Source organism: Hemitrygon akajei, chromosome 8 (genome assembly GCF_048418815.1).
Source record: "Hemitrygon akajei chromosome 8, sHemAka1.3, whole genome shotgun sequence".
NCBI lineage: Eukaryota > Metazoa > Chordata > Chondrichthyes > Myliobatiformes > Dasyatidae > Hemitrygon > Hemitrygon akajei.
The window spans coordinates 85,833,239-85,858,357 of NC_133131.1; the positions used below are offsets into that span (position 1 = coordinate 85,833,239).

General features: G+C 40.4%; 1 protein-coding gene across 2 annotated transcripts in view; it reads left to right on the plus strand.

Annotated features, from left to right (window-relative positions):
* The window catches only part of crppa (CDP-L-ribitol pyrophosphorylase A), a 297,164-nt gene that overhangs the window by 104,658 nt on the left and 167,387 nt on the right, over positions 1-25,119 (plus strand). For both annotated transcript variants that reach the window (XM_073054131.1, XM_073054132.1), the window contains exon 9: positions 4,563-4,694. In XM_073054131.1, the coding sequence (XP_072910232.1) occupies positions 4,563-4,694 (132 nt within the window). The remainder of the gene's footprint in view (positions 1-4,562; positions 4,695-25,119) is intronic.

The following is a 25,119-nucleotide window of genomic DNA, read 5'->3' on the forward strand; positions in this document are numbered from 1 at the left end:
GTCACCAACAGTAAATTAATAGTGAAGTGTTTGGTACTTCTAACTTATGACTAAATGCCACTTGGTGCACTGAGTTGAATTATCCCCATGTTCAAAACTTTAACAATAGGCTGCTACAAGTTTGAGAGGATTACAATCAAGGTTTGAATGCTAGTTATCATACTGGCATGAAGTGTGAAATTTGTCAGCACAGCATTAACTCTCAGTTGGTTGATCGAGTGAAATAGTAAAATAAATTGGAAGCTCCTTTATTGTGTTAAACATGATGTTGGAGAATAGCGAACTTCGATGTGAGGTCAATATTTAGTAAACCCCCCCCCCCCACCCCCACTTCCCCAAATCATTTCCACCGTGATTTTAATTGGAACCTTGCAAAGCCTGTCCATTTTTCCAAGCCGAAACTGTAGAAATGCTCTGAATTGTGTTCTTTTAAGAAGAATGTCAAGGACAAGGGAATCAACTAAGAAATGCTAATAGTTCTGACCTTCAAGACTAGTGATCCAGAGGTATACAAGAAGTGCAACAGAAGGCTACTTTAAGGGCAAGAAAATAATTCTGATTGCAGTTAAAGACGGAATTGGATGTACCTTATATTTCGGAGTATAAGCCGACCTGGAGTATAAGCCTGTCCCCCATTTTCAAGGTTAAAAAGTGCCTTTTTCATGTTACCTTTGTATAAGCCCGACCCCTTTTGTAGAGATTTTTGATTTAACCAGAAAAGATCACAAGATCTCACATGCCGGTATTCAGCTTTGCCAGATCCGGAACCGGGAAATTTTGTGAACCAGTACCTGCTAAGAAAAGAGGCCTACACATTGTAGAGCGTTTTAAGCGAATTCTTAATAAATAAATCAGAGAGGGAAATCTTCGATTAGGTCTCCAATGGTAAAGGATCCTCAGAATTGTAACCCCCGCGAAACTATTTAGCGCCCATCGTAATCTCGTTAAAACATAACACGGGGTGGTGGGATCAGTACGTCTACTCATTATTGAGTTTGTGACCACCATGTACAAAAGTTTAAAACGAATGTGATATGATGCTGGCTTCAGGCTAAAGGAACTAATAATTCTGCAGCTGCTAAGAAGTTTAGTGTAAACGAGAGAGAGAGAGTGGAGAAAGGCAGAGAACACGCTGAGGGAAATACCAAAGACAAAATGTGCAAACTGCGGGAAAATCTGCCAGTGGCCAGAACTGGAAGAAAAAGTTTTAGAGTGGGTGAATCACCAGCGATCGTCAGGATACATTGCTACCAGAGAAATTATTTGAGTTCAAGCGTTGAAATGGGACGAAAAACACCGTGAGGTCAGCAAAAATTTCAAAGCTACGCGAAGTTGGTGCACCCGATTTATGAATAGACACGATCATGTGTTGAGACAAAAAACAAAGATTGCTCAGAAAATTCCCGCGGGGTGTTGTTGTTTACGTTCAAGAACACTGCTGGATGGATGAAGCCAGTTGCTTGAAGTGGGTTAAAGAGGTGTGGCGTCGACGTCCCGAAGGTTTCAGGAAAGAAAAGTCGCTACTTGTCTGGGACGTCTTCAAAGCGCACTTGTCAGGTGAGACAAAAGCAGCACTGAAAGCTAAAAATACGGACATTGCAGGTATCCCCGCTGGTTTGATCTCTGTGCTCCAGCCACTAGATGTGAGTTTAAACAAATCATTCAAAGAATTCATGTGATGACAGTGGAACAAATTTGACTCAAAAACAGCCAATAAATACGACCTGTCTTCTGTGTATTTGTTTTTCCAAAGTTGGCACCCTGTGTATAAGCCGACTCCCTAATTTTAGGACCAAAATTTAGGGCCAAATTCTCGGTTTATACACCGGAATTTACGGTACGTCAACTCTGGCAAGGTTTGCAGACCATTACTTTCTACAAAGTGAAACTTAACATCATGAATGGCTGAGATGCCTCACTCCCAGATGAGTTCAATGCCTTTTATGCATGCTTTGAAAGGGAGAGTAAAACTACAGCTGTGCGAATACGTTGTGATCTCAGTTTTGGAGGCCAACATCAAAACATCTTTCAAGAAGGTGTACCCTCACAAGGCATCAGGCCCTGATACTGAAACTGAAAACCTGTGCTAGCCAACTGGACAAGGACATCTTCAATTTCTCACCACTGCAATCGGAGGTTTTTTTGATCTGCTTCAAAATGGCGACAATCATACCAGTGCCTAAGGAGAGCAGGGTGAGCTGCCTCGACAGCTATTGCCCAGTTACCCTCACATCTACTGTGATGAAGTACTTGGAGAGGTTGGTCGTAGCTAGAATCAATTCCTGCCTAAGCAAGGACGTGGACTTGCTGCAATTTGCCTATTGCCACAAAAGGTCTACAGTGGAAGCAATCTCACTGGCTCTGACTTGGCGTCGGATCACCTGGACATTAATAATACCTATGACAGGCTGCTGCTTATTGACGACAACTCAGCCTTCAACACAATCGTACCCTCATTTCTAATCAACAAGCTCCAAAACCTCTCTATCTCCCTCTGGCACTGGGTCCTTGAATTCCTTACTGGAAGACGGCAGTCCGTGTAGGTCAGAAGTAACATTTCCTCTTCGCTGACAGTCAACACGGGTGCACCTCAGTGCATGTGTGGCCCACTGCTCTACCCTCTCGACACCCACGCTTGTGGGGCACAGTTCAAGCAACATCTATAAATTTACCGATGACACACTATTCTTGGTAGAATTTCAGATGGTCACGAGGAGGCATATAGGAGTGTGATAAATCAGCTGATTGAGTGGTGTCGCTGCGAAACCTTGCACTCAACTTCAATAAGACTAAGGAATTGATTTTGGACTTTGGGAAGGAGAAGTCGAGGGAACACACACCTTACCGAGGGGTCAGGAGTGGAAAGGATGAGCAGCTTCAAATTCTTGTGTGTCAACATCTCTGAGGATCTTTCCTGGGCCCAACCTGTTGATGCACTTACAAAGAAATCACGAGAGCAACTATATTTCATTAGTAGTTTGAGGCAAATTGGTATGTTACCAAAGAGACTCGTAAATTTCTACGAATGTACTGTGAAGATTATTTTAACTGGTTGCATTACGATCTGTGGTATGGACAGACTGTGCAGGATCGGAGAAAGCTGCAAAACAGCATCAGGCAGCTCCATCATGGGCACTAGCCTCCTCAGCTTCGAGGACACAATCAACAGGTGATGCCTGAAAAAAGGCAGCATCCAGCACTAAGGACCCTTATCACCCAGAACATGCCCACTTTTCATTGCTACCATTAAGGAGGTGGTACACCCACTCGACACTTTAGGAACAGCTTCTTTCCCTCTGCCATCAGATTTCTGAATGGATAGTGAACCCATGAACACTACCTCAGTAACTTTCTCCTCTCTTTTGCCTTATTAATTTAATTTTCTTTTATATATAATATAAATATACTTATTGTAATTTATAGCTTTTATTATTATGTATTGCAATGAACTTCCGCAAAACAACAATTTTCATGACGTATGCCAGTGATATTAAACCTGATTTTGATTCTGAACAGCTGTGGCAAAATAATTACATTAAATATAAGTATCACATTGTGGGAGTGTAAAAACTAAATGAAGATTTCTATTCATGGGTAAAACAAAATAATATAGCTGATTGTGAAAACATTTATAGAATTAATTACATTTAAAATTACAATTGACAAAAAATAAATGACCAAAATTTACCTTTCTTCCTGGTCTTTAGAGTGAATAAGACTCGTGAACAAGTGCAAAATCCAATTTGCTGCAGTTTCAAGGGGCAGGTTTCATACCAGCTCCTCAGTTACTGCAGGAATATTCTGTTGCAGCATATTAGAATGGAATTAAAATGTGACCAGCAAGGAAATCTGAGATTGTTTGCGGCTTACATGCGTGCAAACAGAAGTGTGTGAATCTAACCTTCCTGTCAGTTAAGTCAGAAGATAGCAGCAGAGTCCTGGAGTCTTTCTCACTTTTGTTGGGAAGGTTTGAAGCCTTAAAAAATATTGATTATATGGACATTAGTTAACACTGATGTAAAGAAAAGATGCTTTTATATTGATTACATCAAAACTGAAAAAGCGCTTTCAGATTTCAGTTCTAAGTTAATGGTGATTCACAAATTGCTAAATTTACAAATACTGTACTTCAGTACCTGAGGACATGAGGTGGTCTGCACATCTCCAAGTTAAAAGCTGATGGACTGAACCAGCATTATATTTTCCATCACATCATTCCTTTGTGGTTGGAAGGACTACTAGTGAATGAAAATCAGAAAATAAACAGCAGATGCTGGGAATTCGAAGTTAAAAAAAAACCAAAATGCTGGGAACATCAGAAGGTCAAACATGGTCTGGCATGGTAACAAAAAGGAGATACCATTTCAAATTATTCCAAGAGGAAGGGTCTTTGACCTGAAGTGTCAATTCTTAGTTTGCAGATGCTGTGAAAAATGTTAGGAGGTGATAAGTATCTCAGTTTAATTGCAAGTGATGTAATTCAATATTTTTATTTAAATAATTTGAGTTTAATCAAATAAGTACTTCATATTACATTAACAAATTGCTTTTAATTGTTAAAGGTACACTTGAACAATACGGAAGCTTCATCTTCTGGTATTCAAAAGGATGATTTTGCTCATATGAAACAGCTGGCAAAGGATGCAATTGGAAAAAATGTTCTTATTTACAATCTACTGATTAATTGTACACAGGTAGGATTTTTTTCTCTGTTATGAACTTACTGTTTTGGAAGGGAGTCAATTTATTTCAAAAAGGCACAGTCAACTTGTTTGCAGTATTTTTCTGTGGGTCAGTGTTGGAGCCGCTTCATTTTATGCTGTATGTCATTGATTTTGATGATGGAATAGATAGCCTTGTTGCCAAGTTTGCGGATGATGTGCAGATTGGTGGAGGGGCAGGTAGTGTTGAGGAAACAGGTAGTGTTGAGGAAGCAGGTAGGCTGCAGAAGGACTTAGACAGATTAGGAGAATGGACGAGAGTTTGGCAAATGAAATACAATGTTGGAAAATGCATGGCCATGCACTTTGGTAGGAGAAATGAATATGCAGATTATTTTCTAAATGAGACAAAATCCAAAAATCTGAGATGGCAAAGGGACTGGGGAATCCCTGTGCAGAACACTGTAAAGGTTGACTTGCAGGTAGAGTCGGTGGAGAGCAGGGATGTGATGCTGAGGCTTTATAAGCCACTGGTGAGGCCTCACCTTAAGTATTGTGAACAGTTTTGGGCTCCTCATCTAAGAAAAGATGTGCTGGCATTGGAGAGGGTCCAGAAGAGGTTCACAAGGATGATTCTGGGAATTAAAGGGTTATAATATGAGGACCGTTTGATAGTTCTGGGTCTGTACTTACTGGAATTTAGAAGACTGCAGGGGGGATCTAATTGAAATCTTTCGAATTTTGAAAGACAGAGTAGATGTGGGAAGGTTGTTTCCCGTGATGGGGTGCGATGGGTAATAGGACAAGAGGGTACAGCTTCAGGATACAGGGGTGTCCACTTAAAACAGAGATGTGGAGAAATTTCTTTAGCCATAGGTTGGTGAATTTGTGGAATTTGTTACCATAGGCAGGTGTGAAGGCCAGGTCATTGAATGTATTTAAGGCAGAGGTTGATAGGTTCTTGATTGAACATGGCATCAAAGATTACAGGGAGAAGGCCAGGGAATAGAGCTGAGGAGGAGAATAAAAGATCAGCATGATTGAATGGTGGAACAGACTCGTTGCCCAAATGGCCTCATTCTGCTCCTATATCTATGTCTTAAGTTCTAAGACTTGGAGTGGAAGAGATTTGCAAAGCAAAATGGATGAACCAGCTGTAAACATTGTCATGAGTTAATGTTTCTTTTTTGCATCTTGAAATTGCATACAACTTCACAGGTCCATCATGATATTTTGAGGAATGTCTACTTTAAGTCAGGTTACTGCTTTATTTAACGTAAAGTATTAACAGTTTGTTATCACCTTTTTTGATTGTACACCATGATAGTCATAGACCACAGAGTCAGATAGCATCAAAGCAGTCTGCACTGACTATCAAGCACCCAATTTACACTAATCTCATTTTATTCTCCCCATTTTCACATCAACTTCCCCAGTATTCTGCCACACGCCTACACTCTAGGGGTGATTTACTATAGATTATTAAGCACCCAACCCACAAGGTGGTATTGGACTTGGGGCTATGAGGTAGCAGCTCTACTTTCTGCATAGCTGTGCCAATCGTTATCATTAAGAATTATTCAATGGTTAATTCAAACAATGGTTTCTAATATTAGTAGGTAATAATAACGGTTGTCTCTCGGAGTCCAAGGAAGACTACATTGTGCAGGGTAGCAGTGTTTTTTTACGAGGCCGAGTTGCGAGCTCGACATCAACCCAACATGGACGGAGAGCGCGCTCGGGAGCGGTCTGTCACTGGATCGAACTCAGGAACCTCCGTTCTCGAGACCGGCGCTGATCTCACTGCGCCACCAGCCAACCTTGCACAATGTAACCAGTGCGTGAAAGATATTAAGGTGGAAAAGCCTTTCATAGAGACGATCCCACTCTCTCGGCCTCAGAAGTCAGGATCCAGTGGCATGAAGAACCGTTATGTCTGGCAACTTCCTTGGCTGCATTGGATGGCCGCGTCTTCTTAAGTGCTCTGTTGCGCCCTACACACTCCACAATACGCTATTGCAATGCCTTCTCAGCTGTTGAACCCCTGGGGTTTCCTTCACCTGGTCCACCGAAGCAGTCTTCGCATGCTGGGATGAGCATATTCCTATCTCACCAAGGGTTTCAGACCCGTTGGCTACCTTCACCTGGTTTAGCCGGCCTGTCAAAGCCGTTGCCTGGGGTGTGGCCGCTGTCGCATGCAAACAGCTTCAAGGAGCCACAGGTGAGAGCTGGGCGTTGATGGGGACCAATAGATGACGAGCCACTCCAAGGAGTACGACAAGCCCCCCATCTAAAGGTGCTACCCCTCCCATGCACCCCTATTAGTAGGTAGCTAAGACAATATCCTCAACGATGAAGCGCTTCGGCGTGTACTATGGGTGATTATTCAGATTAAAGGAACTAAAATGTTCGTGCCTGCATTTGCAGAGATTTCCTGTTGCCAGTTAAAATTCTGATGAATAGTTCAATTAATAGTTTGGATAATTGAGTGTGCATTGTGATTATATATTGAGCTACAGAACTAACCATGTTTAAACTTGGTATAATGAGTGCTGTAAGTAATCCTGGTTGTGTTCCTCTTTCACAAGCACATTTTCTTTTTCTCCTACATTTCAATTTACTTAGTGTTGCTTTTCAAGGATGTTCACTGTGCATTCCTTAATAATCCTTCAAATACAGCAGTTGCCAGGCAATCAATAGCACAGTTGGTTGATGTGACTTCAGGCTGGGTAATAAAGAATGGAATTCTTGATCTTGGGTAGGTTTTCAGGCAAATGGCTGTTAGTGGATAAGATGAGGAAATTAAAGAAGTACAGAAAATAAAAATTGTACAACTTTTTCTTCGTGTGGGAGATGGGTGAGAGAAAAGGTCTGGGAAATTGGTGAACTGTCAAAAATATTTTACATTAATTTATTCATTTTAAATAAATTGGTGGCAATTTCAAAATCCTCCTATTTTTGTTAGTTACATTAATGATAATTGGGGAATATCTCTTGTTGGGATTTGAATAATGCCTTTCTTCTCATTCCTAACATCACACACTTGTTTAATTGAACTTTGGGCTCGAGTGAATAAAGCAATTTTTCTGTTCCTACCCCTACCACAGTTCACTTAATTGATTCAGCTGAGAATGCTTCATTTCCAAGTGGTTAATTTCTGCCTATAAATTGGTTATCTTGGTCAAACCTTTTGCTTTACAAAACAAAACAGATGTAAGAATTTAACTGCTTTGGTGTGTTTATCTGTTCTTACATGACAGAGGAGATTAACTTCCGGCACAATTTTACCTCTTTCTGTTGGTTGGTCAGCTTTTTCTTTCTGACTTAATTATTTATGAAGGCAAAACTGATCGATGAATTCTAGAAGGAAGAAAACACTTTAATTCAGCTTGTTTTTTTAGAAATAGCAGTAAAATTTTACATCATCAAAATCTTTTGATATGATCTTTTGCGTTTAAGATGGTTGTAGACAATAATATTCAACAAAAAAGCAATTAATTCTGAAGTGTAGAAGCATTGGATAGGATGTTTTCCTACCTTCCAATTGTCAGAAAAATGTCAATTCCATGATCTAAAAAGGCAGTTCTGGAGGAGATAAATAGGTGCTTGTGTGTGCTTCGGAAAGATTTGAATGGAAACATACCAGGTGATTTGTCTGGTATTTTTCTGGATGGGTACATTTTTGACAGGAGGTGATGGTAAGATAAACTTGAACTTGAGAATTTCAAGGTATGCTTGAATGACAATTTAACTTATGCGAATACCCATGAATACAGCAAATGAAACAGCATTACTCTGGGGCCAAGATGCAAAACATAGTACCAACAGTTATACAGTCATACAGAATGCATGAGCTCATCTTGGGCTTCCAGCTGGGTACAGGTGTTGATTTTGACCGATATTTTGATGATAAACTCTGCTGACTTCATCAGGGATGATGCCTAAACATGTCTAGTCTGGTGGTTATATATACTCAACTCCTGTTGTTCGTTCCTCTTGATTGGTTAGTCCTCAACCAATCAGGTTTCCACTCCTCCACCTTGTTTAAAATCATATTCCAGTTCTTACTTAGAACGAGACCTTTGTCTTTGTTAAAATTTTTATTCTCTAGTTTTAGTTTATTGGTTTCCTTCACCAGGCAGTCCTAAAAGCCATTAGCACAGCACAGTAGTTTTGTGCCATTGAAGTCAATCTTGTGGTCATTGGAATTGCAATATTCTGCTACCACCGATTTTTTTCAAGGTAACCCAAACAGATACACCTCCTATGCTCCTTGATGCAGTTTCCACCGTGTACCCATCTGGCTGATATATGCTGCATCACATTCACATGAAATTCTGTAAACACCAGCCATTCTGAGTTCCATGTCATCTTTGACTTCTGCAATTCTGGTGAAGGTACTCCCACAATGGTACTGGATAGGGAATTTCAGACAGTCTTTATCATGATAATATTTCCAAGTCGGCATACTGAGTGATTTGGATGGGAACTTGCCAGAAGTATTCCAATTTACCTGAAGCCCTTATCCTTAAAGGTAGATATCATGGCTATGTGAGTAGTCCAGAAGAATAACTTCAATGCATTTTCTAGGTGGCACTTATTGTACCAATAATGTTGGAGTCAATGAATATTCAGGTTTCTCAAATGATATTAGAGTCGCACTTGTCCAGACAACTGGTTGTAGATGGTTGAAAGGATTTGAGATGTCAGATAGTGGATCATTTGCTGCACAATACATAGCCTCTAACATGTACTTGTAGTCATGATATTTATGTGGCTGCACCAAACGAGTTTGTGGTCAGTGGTAACTCCCAGGACAGTGGGATACCAAGTGAAGGTAATGTCATTGAATGCTAAGGGAAGGTAAATAGTTTTTCTCTTATTGCAGGTAGTCATTGCTTGAAATTATAGTGACGCAAATGTTATATGCCACTTTCAGGTGTTAGGGGCTTGCAGATATGGACAGCATTATTTGCTGAGGAGCATATGGAATTGTACATTGACAAGCATCCCCATCTTGACCTTATGGTGGATGGAGGGTCATTTTTTATGAAACTTAAGATGTTTGGATCTATCAAATTTGCCCAAGGAACTCTTGCAGTAATCTGCTGGACTTGGAGTGATTGTTGTCCAACTAACTTTTGTGACTATCTCCACTTGTCCAAAGTATGACTTTAACCATTGGAGTACTCTCCCTTTGATGCTCAGTGATGCCATGTTCAGTCATGCCACACTCTGTCAAATGCATTTATATTCCAGTGTGTCAGCATATCTAATTTGACTCTGCATACAGTACAGTTGAGAGACCTTGACCTTATAGAAATAGCAGTAGATCCCCATAATGAAGTTCTGTACTGGAGATTATAGGAGAGGTGGCATGGTAGCTAGCAGTAAGCAAAATGCTATTACAGCACCAATGATTGACTTTGAATTCCCTCTGCTGTGTATAAGGAATTTGTACGTTCTCCCCATGAGCAGTTTCCTCCCACATTCCAATTATGTACAGGTAAGTACATATGTACAGTAAGTTGTGGGCACGCTATTTTGGCAGAGAAGCACAGTGACACTTGCAGGATGCCCCCAATATTTGGACTGTATTAGTTGTTGACGCAAGTGATGCGTTTCACTGTATGTTTTGAATTACATGTGACAAATAAAGCTAATCTTATTTTATACTTCACACTAATTATTTGATGGAATGGATATGTTAGTCTGAAAAGAGAGCAGAGTCTTTTCCATGAGATAGATTAGCCAAAGAAATCTTGTTATTACTTAACAATGTCACACATAAAGGGTAACATAGGCCATGTGGAGGAAATTCTGACCCTGTCAATAATTCACTCTCTCCCATGTGGCTACTATTTTTAAATGTAACGGATGAGTTGATCTCGTGGCCTTTATTGCTGCCACCACTTATATTTTAAAATGGATTACTAATTCATCCTCATCCAGAGCATTTGAATGTTGGCTCTTATTCAGAAAAGTGGTTTGTCAGGTGCGATTAGTATTGGTTTCTCATGGTTTTCAGGAAGCTACTAACTTTTTTCAAACTCAGTTAGTTGAAAAATTGATCCACATTCTGCTTCAGTAATTTTGACTTTTGCAGAGCTCGAAACAGTTCAGAAAATACATTGGAGAATCTGTCACTCCCTGTGGAGCAGCAATTTTTATAGCCTCCTCAGGATTAGTAGTGTTCACCGACTCCTTATGTATAAATTCAACTCTTTAAGCTGGAAATGCCACTAACCTCCTAACCCACAACCACTGAAACTGCAAAAATAAAGTAAAATTAAAGTATTATACTCTACAAATGGAACATCCTCCTCAAATGTGATTACTCACAGCAATACATCAACTCCTTGTGCTCGATATTAACCTATAGTTGGACCTCCAAAACTTCCCGAGGGAGTCAAATTAATGGGAAACTGTTCGACCCACAATGCCTACACTCGTACCCAAGGTCATCCAAAACACATTAATGGTTTGTGCATTTGCAGACTACTGTTTTATTTATGCACTCTTGAAGGATGAGCTCCTAGATACAGTTGACTTGTTCACTGGACCATAACGGAATGTAGGCCTTACATTCTACATCTGCAAGAGAAAGGTCTTCTATTGAATGAAAATCGAAACAAAAAATACAAACCTACAACACAAAATGCTGGAATAACACAGCAGGCCAGGCAGCACCTATGGAGAGAGAAAAAGTCAAGGTTTGGATTTCCAAGCTTTTGCCTTCGAAGGTACTCTACAACCTGTTTCTGTTGCACCACACTGTTCTCCGATAATATACGTTCATGACACCACCTTGGAAAATGTGGACCTTGCGTCATGTCTTAGCAAAGGCAGGCATTAAAAATGAAATTATCTAAATTAAAATGAAATTAAATGGTGTTGGGAATGCTTCTTTTGATTTCCTTTGTACATTCTTTACTGGTACCTGTTCTATGTTGTTATTCATTGGTATCGACTGTTCTATTGCCCACAAATTAGTGTTCATTGGGTGCGATGATAAGTGACTGATCTCTTCAGAGGCTGTGATTAATTTTTTAAAAAGTATGGAATTTGATTTAAAAATCACAGATTGACAATTATGTCTTGTTCTATAGAAATTGTGAAAATTTGTTATAATGAAACAAGAAAGTGTTTAAAACAAACCTCTTCTGCATTCAGATATTGAACATTCTTTGCCTGGAAAATTAATCTACCTTGTCTGTGTGCCTAACTAACTGACAAACCCTCAGTCCCTCACTGCAAGTTGTGAGAAGTCATCATAAGGATGTAATTTTTCTCAAAATGACAAAAGTTTCAAGGACGTTTGTTAGTGCCTCAACTATTCTTTATACTTATTCATGACTAAGTAACTATGTAGGGAGCTATATGTTAAAGATTGCCAAGGCAAAGATTGGTAGTAGAGTTTCATTAGATGTTGTCAGAAAATTGGTAAGTTCAATGAAGGGGCAAAATATGACAAATGGATTTCTCTGGAGAGAAATATGCCAATCATTTTTGACTGAAGTGGATGGATTCAACAGTTCTTCAGATAGTGGGAGGATCAGAACAGTGACGGTCTTCCTGAATTTGTGGACTGTTTCTTTATCTCAGGAGATAAAAATTGTGCTGATTTGTTCTATTATAAATGAACATTCCTATTTTGGACCTTATGATTGAAGGAAGGTCATTGATGAAGTCCACTACTTTGATGATTATCAAGCGTAGACTAATGGAGCTACAGCTGACCGAGTTGGATTTTCCCTGCCTCTTGAGGACAGGTCATACCAAGGCAATTTTCCTCATGTTGGAATGATGCCAGTGTTGTAACTTGGCTAAAGTGGCAGCAAATTCTGGAACACAAGTCTTAAGCACTGTTGCAGGATGTGTCGTCAGGACCCGTAGCCTATGCTGTATCCAGTGACTTTAGCTATTTCTTGATATCACTTGGAGTCAATCAAAGAAACTGAAGACTGGTATCTAGCATGCAGGAATCCATCAGACTTGACACCACTGGAAGAGGTTGAGATCGGATCATCCACTTGGCACTCCTGGCTTGAAGATCCTTGCAAATGCTTCAGCTTTCTTTTCGCACTGATAGGCTGGGCTCCTCTTTTATTGAGAATGGGGATACTTGTGGTATACTGTTTAATTGGCCAGCACTATTTCTGGCTGGATATGACAGATTGCGGAGTTTAGTTCTAATCTGTTGATTATGGGATCACTTATCTCGGCCTTTTGCATGCTGTTTAGTAGCTTCACCAGGTTGTTTCCTCATTCTGAGGTATGCCCGATGCTACTCTTGGAATGTCTCCTGCACTCTTTATTCGAACCAGCCTTGATCCCCTGGTTTTATGGTAGAGTGTGGGACATACAGGTTGTGGTTGGGTACAGTTCTGTTGCTACTTACGGCCAACAGTGCCTCATAGATACCCAGTTTTGAGCTGCTAGATCTGTTTGCAGTCTGCACCATAAAGCACGGTGGTAGTGCTACGCAATATAATAAAATATATTTTCACAGTGAAGATGGGATTTTATCTGCATGACTACAGTGTGATGGTCATTTCAACCAACACTGCCATAGCCAGATGCATCTTTGAGAGTTAGGTTGGCAAGGATATGTCAAGTTGGATAACCCCCTTTTGTCTGAGTAAGCAGCATATTGCAGGGAAGGGAAGAGCATGGGGTAAAGGATGGTGGGATTGGTTAAAATCGGGAGAAAACCAGGCGGCACCCAGAATGAGCATCTCTTCTGCTGCTATCCATTTTGCAAGCTCAAAGCTGACCATTTTCCCTCTTGCTAAGTGACATTTTTTTTTCTGTTATTCCGGTGTTGGCTGGTTAGCCATTCCCGCATCTGACAGTGGAAAACGTTTTTCCCGAGTTCCTATAACCCTTTATAATTTGGAATTGTGAACCTTCTAGTTAAATATTTCGTAACCATCGTCCCCCCACCTATTCTTCTAAAGAGACTAATTTTTCACTTTCTCCATGGGTCCCAAATCTCTTGTGTCCATTATTATTTCGGTAAATTTTTCTCAGTAACCTTCTCAAACCCTTAAAAATTATGTCAGCAAGAGCTCAAACATAACGCTGTGCTTGGTGTAGCAAATGCAGCACATTCTTCAGAATTCGTGTGTGACCTTGCCTTGTAGTGATAGCTCCATGAATTTAATGGAAATATGAAATCAACCCTTCGAAAGGTTTCTCTGAATCTTAGTGTATTAAAGCGTTGGAGCTCCACATAGAAAAAACAGAACTGGAGGTTGGTATTTTGATCCAGTTCCACATACTTTGCACTTCTGATTTTATGAGAATTTTTTAGCATGGTGCAACAATTTAAGCTGCAAGCAGAATATTCTGAAATGCAGTTAGTAAGTTTAAAATTGTTGATATTATGTATTATTTCTAACATTGGCCTCAAACAGTTTAATACTATAATGAAAGATGGCTAATAAAATCTAATTCATAGTTACTTCATAGTTATGCTTTATAATAGTACTTGAAGGATAAAAAAACTTAATCGCATTTGCTGAATGTGGGATCCTGGAGAGGTAACATGATAGATCCAAATGTAATACTTCGACAACATCGAAATGAATGGTGCGGATATCCTTTTATCCAATATTGAGCATCAATGCCAAAATATTATTCTAAGTGTATGCTTATTGACTTAAAACATTTAATTAAATACTAAGCCTCTATTTTGTTGCCTTAAGGTAGAAAAAAAGCCTGACATATGGTTTGATGTCGATTTTGAAATGGATTATACATAGCCATATTCTACTACATAATTTCATTTAGAATCTCTAAATTGTTCACTTATTAAAACATCATGTAGTTCTGCTCATAATCCATAATGTCCCAGGTCTATATTGTGAAAAGCCTGGACATTCTGGAGAAAGAAGCAGCTAGGATTCCTGCTGCTAAGTCATTGAGTAGTTGTTCCTACGTTGCTAATGTGATTAACATTAAATGATACTTAAAAGAGCTTAAAAGAGTTCAGAAGGAACTCAGAGTACAGATAAGGGGGGCAAAGGAGCAGTATAGGAGGAAGTTAGAACAAAAGCTGCAGGAAAAAAGCATGAAGGAGGTGTGGGATGGGATGAAGATCATCACCGGATGTGGTGCAAAGCGGGGGGCAAACATAAGTGGAGATGTGGAGAAAGCGAACCAGCTGAACAACTTCTTCAATAGGTTCGACAGCACAATCTCACCCTCACTGCAGAACTCCACACCAGGCTTACTTCCCTCACAGGAAAATATCCACTCACAGGAGACCTGGCCCACGCCCAGGTTTACGGCTGCACAGGTGGAAGGTCAACTGAGGAAGATCTGTACCAGCAAGGCGGCTGGACCGGATGGAGTTTCCCCACGATTACTGAGGGCCTGTGCAACTGAACTGGGAGAACCACTACAGCGCATCTTCAACATGAGTCTAGATCAGAGAAGAGTACCCAGACAGTGGAAAACATCTTGTATTGTCCCGGTACCAAAGAAACCACAACCAAAGGAGTTGAATGACTTCAGACCTGTTGCCTTGACGTCGCACGTGATGAAGACCATGGAGCGGCTGATAATACAGAATCTGAGGCCACAAACCAGGCACGCCCGGGATCCGCTTCAGTTTGCGTATAAGGAGAAGGTGGGAGTGGAGGATGCTATCACGTATTTGCTGCACAAATCACTCTCTCACCTAGATGGGGTCAGTTGTGCTGTGAGGATTACATTCCTTGACTTCTCTAGTGCCTTTAACACCATCCAGCCCAAGATCTTAAAGCACAAGCTAACGGAGATGGGAGTAGACTCTCACATGGTGGATTGGATAGTGGACTACTTGACAGATAGACCTCAGTATGTGCGGTTGGGAGACTGTAGGTCTGACACAGTGGTCAGCAGCACAGGAGCGCCACAGGGAACCGTACTCTCTCCGGTCCTGTTCACCCTGTACACATCTGACTTCCAATATAACTCGGAGTCCTGCCATGTGCAGAAGTTCGCTGATGACACGGCCATAGTGGGGTGTGTCAGGAATGGACAGGAGGAGGAGTATAGGAAACTGATACAGGACTTTGTGATATGGTGCAACTCAAACTACCTGCGTCTCAATGTCACCAAGACCAAGGAGATGGTGGTGGACTTTAGGAGATCTAGGCCTCATATGGAGCCAGTGATCATTAATGGAGAATGTGTGGAGCAGGTTAAGACCTACAAGTATCTGGGAGTACAGTTGGACGAGAAGCTAGACTGGACTGCCAACACAGATGCCTTGTGCAGGAAGGCACAGAGTCGACTGTACTTCCTTAGAAGGTTGGCGTCATTCAATGTCTGCAGTGAGATGCTGATGATGTTCTATAGGTCAGTTGTTGAGAGCGCCCTCTTCTTTGTGGTGGCGTGTTGGGGAGGAAGCATTAAGAAGAAGGACGCCTCACGTCTTAATAAGCTGATAAGGAAGGCGGGCTCTGTCGTGGGCAAAGTACTGGAGAGTTTATCATCGGTAGCTGAGCGAAGGGCGCTGAGTAGGCTACGGTCAATTATGGAAAACCCTGAACATCCTCTACATAGCACCATCCAGAGACAGAGAAGCAGTTTCAGCGACAGGTTACTGTCGATGCAATGCTCCTCAGACAGGATGAAGAGGTCAATACTCCCCAATGCCATTAGGCTTTACAATTCAACTGCCAGGACTTAAGAACTTTTTTTAAAGCTATTATTAATGCTTTTTGAGTTAGTGATTTAGATGCATATCATATTATTACTGAGTTAAGTATTGTATGTAATGAGTTTTTGCTACAACAAGTGTATGGGACATTGGAAAAAATGTTGAATTTCCCCATGGGGATGAATAAAGTATCTATCTATCTATCTATCTATCTATCTAATTTTTGCAAACCACCTTGTGATATGAAAGAAAATATATACATGCACGTCTTGCTTTTCTGTTTCTCATTTTTTGTCGAGCAGCTGTTATTGGAACTTGTATGTATGATGAGGGCAGTATTGTATTTGGCTGTATTGCTCCTAAATTTGAGTTGCTAATTAATTTCTAAAGAAATCTTTCTTTTTTCTGGTGAAAGGTACAGCCTCAGAATAGAAGGATGTCCCTTTAGAATGGAGATGAGGAATTTCTTTTAGCTGGGCGGGGGAGGGGGGGGGTTTTGAATCTGAGACCAATTCATTGAGCATATTTAAAGCGGAGGTTGTTAGGTTCTTGATTAGTAAAGGCATAAAACATTATGGGGAGAAGGGGATAATTAGACCATAATTATGGGGAAAACTGGGAGAGTAGGACTGAAAGTGGAAATAAATCAGCCATGATTCGAATGATAGAGCAGACATGATGGGCTGAATGGCCTGATTCTGCTTCTACATCATATGGTCTTAGCTATCAGGTTTCTGAACCCATGAAGACAACCTAGCTGTTCACCTTTCACACTATTTATTTATTTATTTAGCTTTCGTAACACAGTATTTTTTATTTCTTATACTATACACTGCCACAGAACAACAAATTACATGAAAACTGTCAGTGATAACCCTAATTCTGATTATGATTCTGAAAAAAGGTGAAATTTTCAGGAAAATAAGCAAAGAACAAATTAATATTAAAAGGGAAGACTGCAGCTAACAAAACAGTGCTTCTTTTTAACCTGGGAAATAACTACAATGTGGAATGTTTTACCATAACTGGCATACAAAAAAAAATCACAACACATTCCGATAAACTAGATACAATACGTATTTGAAAAGGAATAACATTAAAAGATGAGGAAAAATGGCAAAATGCAGGTTTGAAAGTAAGGATTATTAGGTTTGAAAGAAAAGAAAGTTGGAATGTACTTGATGGGTCAAATGGCTTCTTCCTTCATTGTAATTTCTATTGTTTGATGATACTTTCATAGTTTTATTTGGTTTACTGTTCAGCAGTAATCTGAGTAACTACAGAAATGGAAGTCCAAACAATGTTGGTGCTCGTAACAAGTATCGAACTTCTATGGTTTCAATCATAAAGGGTGTATACAACTTACATATAAACAGTTCAACATCAAAATTGGAGTTTGATATTACTTTTTCATTATCTTAACCACTGATACATAATATGTAGAAAAGCTTTAAACATTTTCATTATTGATCTGTAAAAACGAAGGATAGGTACATGTTTCAGACTTGGCATTTGCCCTTGTGATATTGTAAGCATTTCTTTTAATTTCCTCTGGTAGACTGTAAAATTATAATTACATGCTAAATATTACCACTGCATTCCTGAGAGATTAGTTCATTAAACAACAGATGTTTTTAATGGCAAGACCTGCGAACATTCAACTTCGAATGTTAATGAATTATGGTTTCAGAAAAATAAAACTGATCTGTATTTTATACTTCAGCATGAAAAAACTGGTTCCGTTAAGTCTGTAATAAGGACAGATATTTTATGAGCTATAATACAAATACGTTGGGAGAAAAAAGCCTTTACTTGAAATGTTGACAATGAGCGCTATGGAATAAGCACCAAAATTTCAGGAAACACTTGTGTAATCCAGTTTCCTATATTGTGTACCAAGATTATGTCTATCCTATCTCATAGTTATTTTTCCTGTAGCCTTCCTCTGATGCATTTTCCTTCTTTTGTTCTAATCCATTATTTTATTTTCTACTGATACTTTTTCATGCATCCTATTCTAATTAAAAACCATTTTTGGAACCCAAGCTTAAAATTTGTTTGAAAGAGTTGTGAGAAATGCATATGATCTTTTGTATTCCAAGCTTTGGGTAGCTTTATCAATGAAACCTGTAGCTGCTCCTATAGCATCTCACAGCATGAAGCTGAATTCCATTTACTTCATTCTGAGTTTTGAAAAACATTTTCTCTTTAAATTTGAAGTTTTCTCTTAAAGTTGTGCTGGCGAGCTTCAGTTCTATTCAGTCACAAAAAAGTTACATTAAATATATATTATAGTGCATATTACAGATAAATTCCAAAATCAACAAACTACAACTAAATATGATGGGTTCAAAAGCAAGTAGCTTGTTAAATAGAACAAATATATGGACCTCAACAAATCCTTCAAGAAGAAAGAGGGGAAAAAGTGAAATGCAGAAATATTTTCAGAGTGAGCAAATGGTTAAAGAGAAACTTGGAAGAAGGTGTAGCAGTGGATATCAAACATAATTTGATAAAGGCCTCCTAAACCGGAAGAAGAGGGCCTTTAAAGATGGTGATCGGTTGGAGCTTAAAAGAGTGCAGAAGGAACTCAGAGTACAGATGAGGGGGGCAAAGGTGTAGTATAGGAGGAAGCTAGAACAAAAGCTGCAGAAAAAAAGCATGAAGGAGGTGTGGGATGGGATGAAGATCATCACCGGATGCGGTGCAAAGCGGAGGGCGAACATAAGTGGAGATGTGGAGAAAGCGAACCAGCTGAACAACTTCTTCAACAGGTTCGACAGCTCAATCTCATCCTCACCGCAGAAATCCACACCAGGCTTACTTCCCTCACAGGAAAATAGCCACTCACAGGAGACCTTGCCCACGCCCAGAATTACGGCTGCACAGGTGGAAGGTCAACTGAGGAAGATCTGTACCAGCAAGGCGGCTGGACCGGATGGAGTTTCCCCACGATTACTGAGGGCCTGTGCTACTGAGCTGGGAGAACCACTACTGCGCATCTTCAACATGAGCTTGGAGCAGAGAAGAGTACCCAGACAGTGGAAGACATCCTGTATTGTCCTGAAGAAACCACAACCAAAGGAGTTGAATGACTTCAGACCTGTTGCCTTGACGTCGCACGTGATGAAGACCATGGAGCGGCTGATAATACAGAATCTGAGGCCACAAACCAGGCACGCCCAGGATCCTCTTCAGTTTGCATATAAGGAGAAGGTGGGAGTGGAGGATGCTATCACGTATTTGCTGCACAAATCACTCTCTCACCTAGAGGGGGTCAGTTGTGCTGTGAGGATTACATTCATTGACTTCTCTAGTGCCTTTAACACCATCCAGCCCAAGATCTTAAGGCACAAACTAACGGAGATGGGAGTAGACTCTCACATGGTGGATTGGATAGTGGACTACTTGACAGATAGACCTTAGTATGTGCGGTTGGGAGACTGTAGGTCTGACACGGTGGTCAGCAGCACAGGGGTGCCGCAGGGAACCGTACTCTCTCCGGTCCTGTTCACCCTGTACACATCAGACTTCCAATATAACTCAGAGTCCTGCCATGTGCAGAAGTTCGCTGATGACACGGCCATAGTGGGGTGTGTCAGGAATGGACAGGAGGAGGAGTATAGGAAACTGATACAGGACTTTGTGATATGGTGCAACTCAAACTACCTGCGTCTCAATATCACCAAGACCAAGGAGATGGTGGTGGACTTTAGGAGATCTAGGCCTCATATGGAGCCAGTGATCATTAATGGAGAATGTGTGGAGCAGGTTAAGACCTACAAGTATCTGGGAGTACAGTTAGACGAGAAGCTTAACTGGACTGCCAACACAGATGCCTTGTGCAGGAAGGCACAGAGTCGAATGTACTTCCTTAGAAGGTTGGCGTCATTCAATGTCTGTAGTGAGATGCTGAAGATGTTCTATAGGTCAGTTGTGGAGAGCGCCCTCTTCTTTGTGGTGGCGTGTTGGGGAGGAAGCATTAAGAAGAGGGACGCCTCACGTCTTAATAAGCTGGTAAGGAAGGCGGGCTCTGTCGTGGGCAAAGTACTGGAGAGTTTAACATCGGTAGCTGAGCGAAGGGCGCTGAGTAGGCTAAGGTCAATTATGGATAACTCTGAACATCCTCTACATAGCACCATCCAGAGACAGAGAAGCAGTTTCAGTGACAGGTTACTATCGATGCAATGCTCCTCAGACAGGATGAAGAGTTCAATACTCCCCAATGCCATTAGGCTTTACAATTCTACCGCCAGGACTTAAGAACTTTTTAAAAGCTATTATTAATGCTTTTTGAGATGGTGATTTAGATGCATATCATATTTTTTTACTGAGTTAAGTATTGTATGTAATTAGTTTTGCTACAACAAGTGTATGGGACATTGGAAAAAAAATTTAATTTCCCCATGGGGATGAATAAAGTATCTATCTATCTATCTAATGCAAAACTATTTGTCCAGTATCACAGTGATTCTGGCTTTATTTGAAAATGTATTTAAATTGAATACTGCAGGGCAGATAGACGAGTTATATCCTCTGAATGCTTTTAATCCTAAAAGGAAAGATTTAGCAGTCTTAATAGATTCAAAGTTCAATGTAAAAATTATTATCAGAGTACATGCATGTCACCACATACAACCCTGAGGTTCTTTTTCCCATGGGCATACTTAGCAAAACCATAGAATAGTAACTGTAAACAGGATCAATGAACAACAAACTGTGCCAATGGGAATGTAAATAAATAGCACTAAATTAAGAGTATGAAATAACAAGATAAAAAGTCCTTAAAGTGACACCATCAGTTGTCAGAATACCAGAAACAGAATGAGTGTAGTCATCCCCTTTTGTTCAAGAGCCTGACAGTTGAGGGCTAGTGACTGTTCTTGAATCTGGTGGTGATATCCTGAGGCACTTATACCTTCTACCTGATGGCAGCAGTGAGAAAAGAGCATGGCCTGGATGGTGAGGATTTGTAATGATGGGTGCTGCTTTATTATGGCAACATTTCATGTAGATGTGCTCATTGGTTGGGAGGGCTTTACCTGTGATGTACTGGGCTGAATCCACTATGTTTTGTTGGATTTTCCGCTGAAAAGCATTGGTGTTCCCATACCAGGCCATAATGCAGCTAATCAGTACACTTTCCATCACGCATCTATAGAAGTTTGTCAAGATTTTTAATGAAATGCTGAACCTCTGCAGACTCCTGAGGAAGTAGAGGTGCTTTTGTACTTCCCTTGTGTGACCCCCTCAACCAGGCTCATAAGCAAGCTTGGCTCTTTAGCCAGCTCTGCTAACAGCTACGTTACTCAGCGGTGAGAAGGCCACCTTTCATCAAAAATATACGTCTAGGGTTTGTATGATTTGGGGTTCAACTAAATAGGAATGCCTTCACGTTCTAATTAAAGAAACCTCGACAGGATGAATGCTGTGTGTAAATACTGTCCATACACATTTATTGGTCGACAAGAAATAACAGATCATACACTGCATAAAATTGTAAAGATATTCACTAATTCTCTCTCTCTCTCTCTCTCTCTCTCTCTCATTCTCTCTCTCATTCTCTTTCTCTCTCTCTCTCTCTCTCTCTCTCTCTCTCTCTCATTCTCTCTCATTGCCTGAGACAACATTCGTAAGTTGAACAGCAGGGCTTCTTATCTTTAGCCGAAACCAAAACATTCTCCCAGCAGGACCCACTGCTTTTGCAAAAACTGCTCAAACGAAATACCTACAGCATAGCAGCAGAAATCTTAACCAGGACATTACATTTGATATTACATTTTTATGATGGGTCCAGGACAAGTCCGCTGAGATAGTGACACCCAGGAATTCAAAGTTACTGACCTTCACCACCTTTGATCCTCTGATGAGTTCTGGCTCATGGACCTCTGCTCTCCCTCTCCTAAAGTCTACAATCAGTCTATAATTCTGTCAATATATCTACAAAATGTATAGCTGTTTCCAACAAAGCTAATATGGTTTTGCAGTGATTCCATGGAGAATCAGTCTGTGAAGGAAATGCTCAACAATGCAGTGCTCTATTAAAATTAAAAAAAAAACTGCAGGTGCTAGCTACTGAAATAAAAACAGAAATTGCTGTTTAAAAACTCAGCAGGTCAAGACACATCTGTGGAAAGAGAAACAGCTGTCTTGTCAGGTGAAAGACACTTCGTCGGAGTTAATTGTACTGGTAACTCCATCATGTCTAAAGGGCAAAGAAACAACCCAATACATGCCTGAAGGCTGAGGTCCAACAGCAAACACAAGAAGTAAAGGTGAGATGGAATGTAGAAATGTAGGAGGCCATGACATTTCTCAACACTGTTTAAGGCTGTTGAAAGCCCACCAGTAAAGGACCCAAGAATAAGAACTTATTAAGGTCTGAGAGGCCGTGAGAATTCACTGGAAGGAACACTTAAGAGAATTCCTCACCTGTGATTATTGTCCTTCCTTGACACAATCCTCCAGCAAACTATCCAGTCCAGTCTCACCACCTCTTCCAAAAGGAAAAGAAATTAAAAAGGCTAAATGCCAAATGAGAATCAAAAAGGCTTCAAGAGTAGATGCTATCCCCATTGAAGCTCTAAAACATGGCGGAGAGGAACTTCAGTCACAACTTCAGAAAAACACTTTTCCCAGAGCAGGCAATTTTAAAGGAGAAGGCAAATCTGATTGTGATTGCCACAGAGGGTCTTCTTGCTCTCTGCCACAGAAAGGTCATCACCACAGAGTCCTTCTCAACCACTTTCTCTAAGTGGCCAAGTATCTGCTCTGTGAATCACAGTTTAGATTCTATCCATAGAGAGACATCACTTGTCAACTCTGGGTGAAATACAGGAAGCAGCTTAGTCACTGTGGTCAGCCTTTTTTGACCTCATTAAAACCTCTGATTTTGTTATCAAAGGGCATTGTGGATCATTCTTTTCAAAATTGGCTGCCTACATAACATTGTCTCCATTTTAGGTTTGCTTTGTGTAATAGGTCCACAATGTCAATGTAGATTCCCGTTAAGCAAAGCTGTCAATCATGGAAAACCCTGAACATCCTCTGCATAGCACCATCCAGAGACAGAGAAGCAGCTTCAGCGGCAGGTTGCTATCGATGCAATGCTCCTCAGACAGGATGAAGAGATCATTACTCCCCAATGCCATTCGGCTTTACAATTCAACCGCCGGGGTAAGATATGTTAAAGTGCCGGGGTTAGGACTGAGCTTAAGTTACCATTCAATGTATTTTAGTAAACTATTTAAGAACTTTTTAAAAGCTATTTATTAATGCTTTTTGAGAGGGTGATTTTAGATGCATATCATATTATACTGAGTTAAGTATTGTATGTAATTAGTTTTGCTACAATAAGTGTATGGGACATTGGAAAAAATGTTGAATTTCCCCATGGGGATGAATAAAGTATCTATCTATCTATCTATCTATCAATACCCAGTATTTTTCTCAGTCTTTATTGCTGCACTTCAGTCCTAACGTGCTTCAGGTTGCGTGTAGCTGATCTGCTGGACTAGTGGTGAGTAGTTCAATCTGCTTTGTTACCTCTCCAGAATCAAGATTATTGAACCCTCAGTCATCGAGTTGTACATTCTTGCAAGCCAGACTTTAGTTCTATATTGCTCATTCACTGGTATATAGAAAATGTACCTTGCATTCTATAAACAATGTCTTCGGCTGACATGCCTCCACAGTCTAACACCTCACAATTAAAGTCCGTTGTGCCACCCTGGCAAACATGAATCACTTTTCATTACTTCCAACAGGGGCAAACAAGATCAGTCTGCAAGCTCCTCCAAATCCACTGGCAGGATATGAACTATTCTTGTCAGCATTCCCTGATGAAACAAAATCCTTAATACTGAGGCTTGAAGTATATTTAGTTACCTATAATTAACATACATTTAATTTGCATCCAACACTAGAAACTTGAAACAGATGCTTTATTGTCGGGGTGTCCATTGGTTGGCATGGGTATGCTGGGCCAAGTGACAAATTTCCACACTCTTTAGCTCTATGGTCCCATGACTCAAATCATCAGATAAACACAGGGAATTGTTCAGGGTTGTTCTCGAATTGTCCTTGAGAAAGTGTAACATTGGCATCAACTCCTGAGTGGTGAAGAGTGTTCAGGATTGTGTTGAGAATATTGAGTCCCTGCATTGTGAGTTCACACAAATTCGGTATACTGTAATTACCTTAAAATGCACACTATCTCCCAAACAATTCATCCTCCTGCCCTGTTGGGGACCTCCTGCCTCATCTGTGCAAAGCCTACGGATCCTACTTCCAATTCATTCAGCCACCTCAGGACCCATGAATTTGGAAGAAAAGCATGTCCTGCTTGAACACAAAAGATTGCCTAAGAAGTTAAATTTGGTGCAAGATTCACAAACCCATTCACTTCAAAGAAAGGAAGTGAAAAATTAAGGTCAGTGGCATTATGTAAATATTACTGAAATCACAATAATTAAACAATGATTTAGGAATGTGAGCAAGTTTTACAAATGCTTTTAGATAATTTTCAATTGTTTTTCTTTAAATGGCAGGGGAAGCTAGGGCAGTAGATTTGCTGCTTCTCAAAAGCAGTCCCAGCAGTTTCACAGGCAAGTCATTTTCTGACAAATCTATTTGTTCTGTTCAGATAAGGGATCGGGCTATTTGGGTCCAGGACACTCTTAACCAGAAAACTTGACCCTGTATTGGATAAGTGCGAAGCAGTGGAGAATCTTAGTGCATATCAAGAAGGGCCCACTCATCAAAGCTTCTGCCAATCCAGTTACCACTTTTTGCACAACAGTTTGT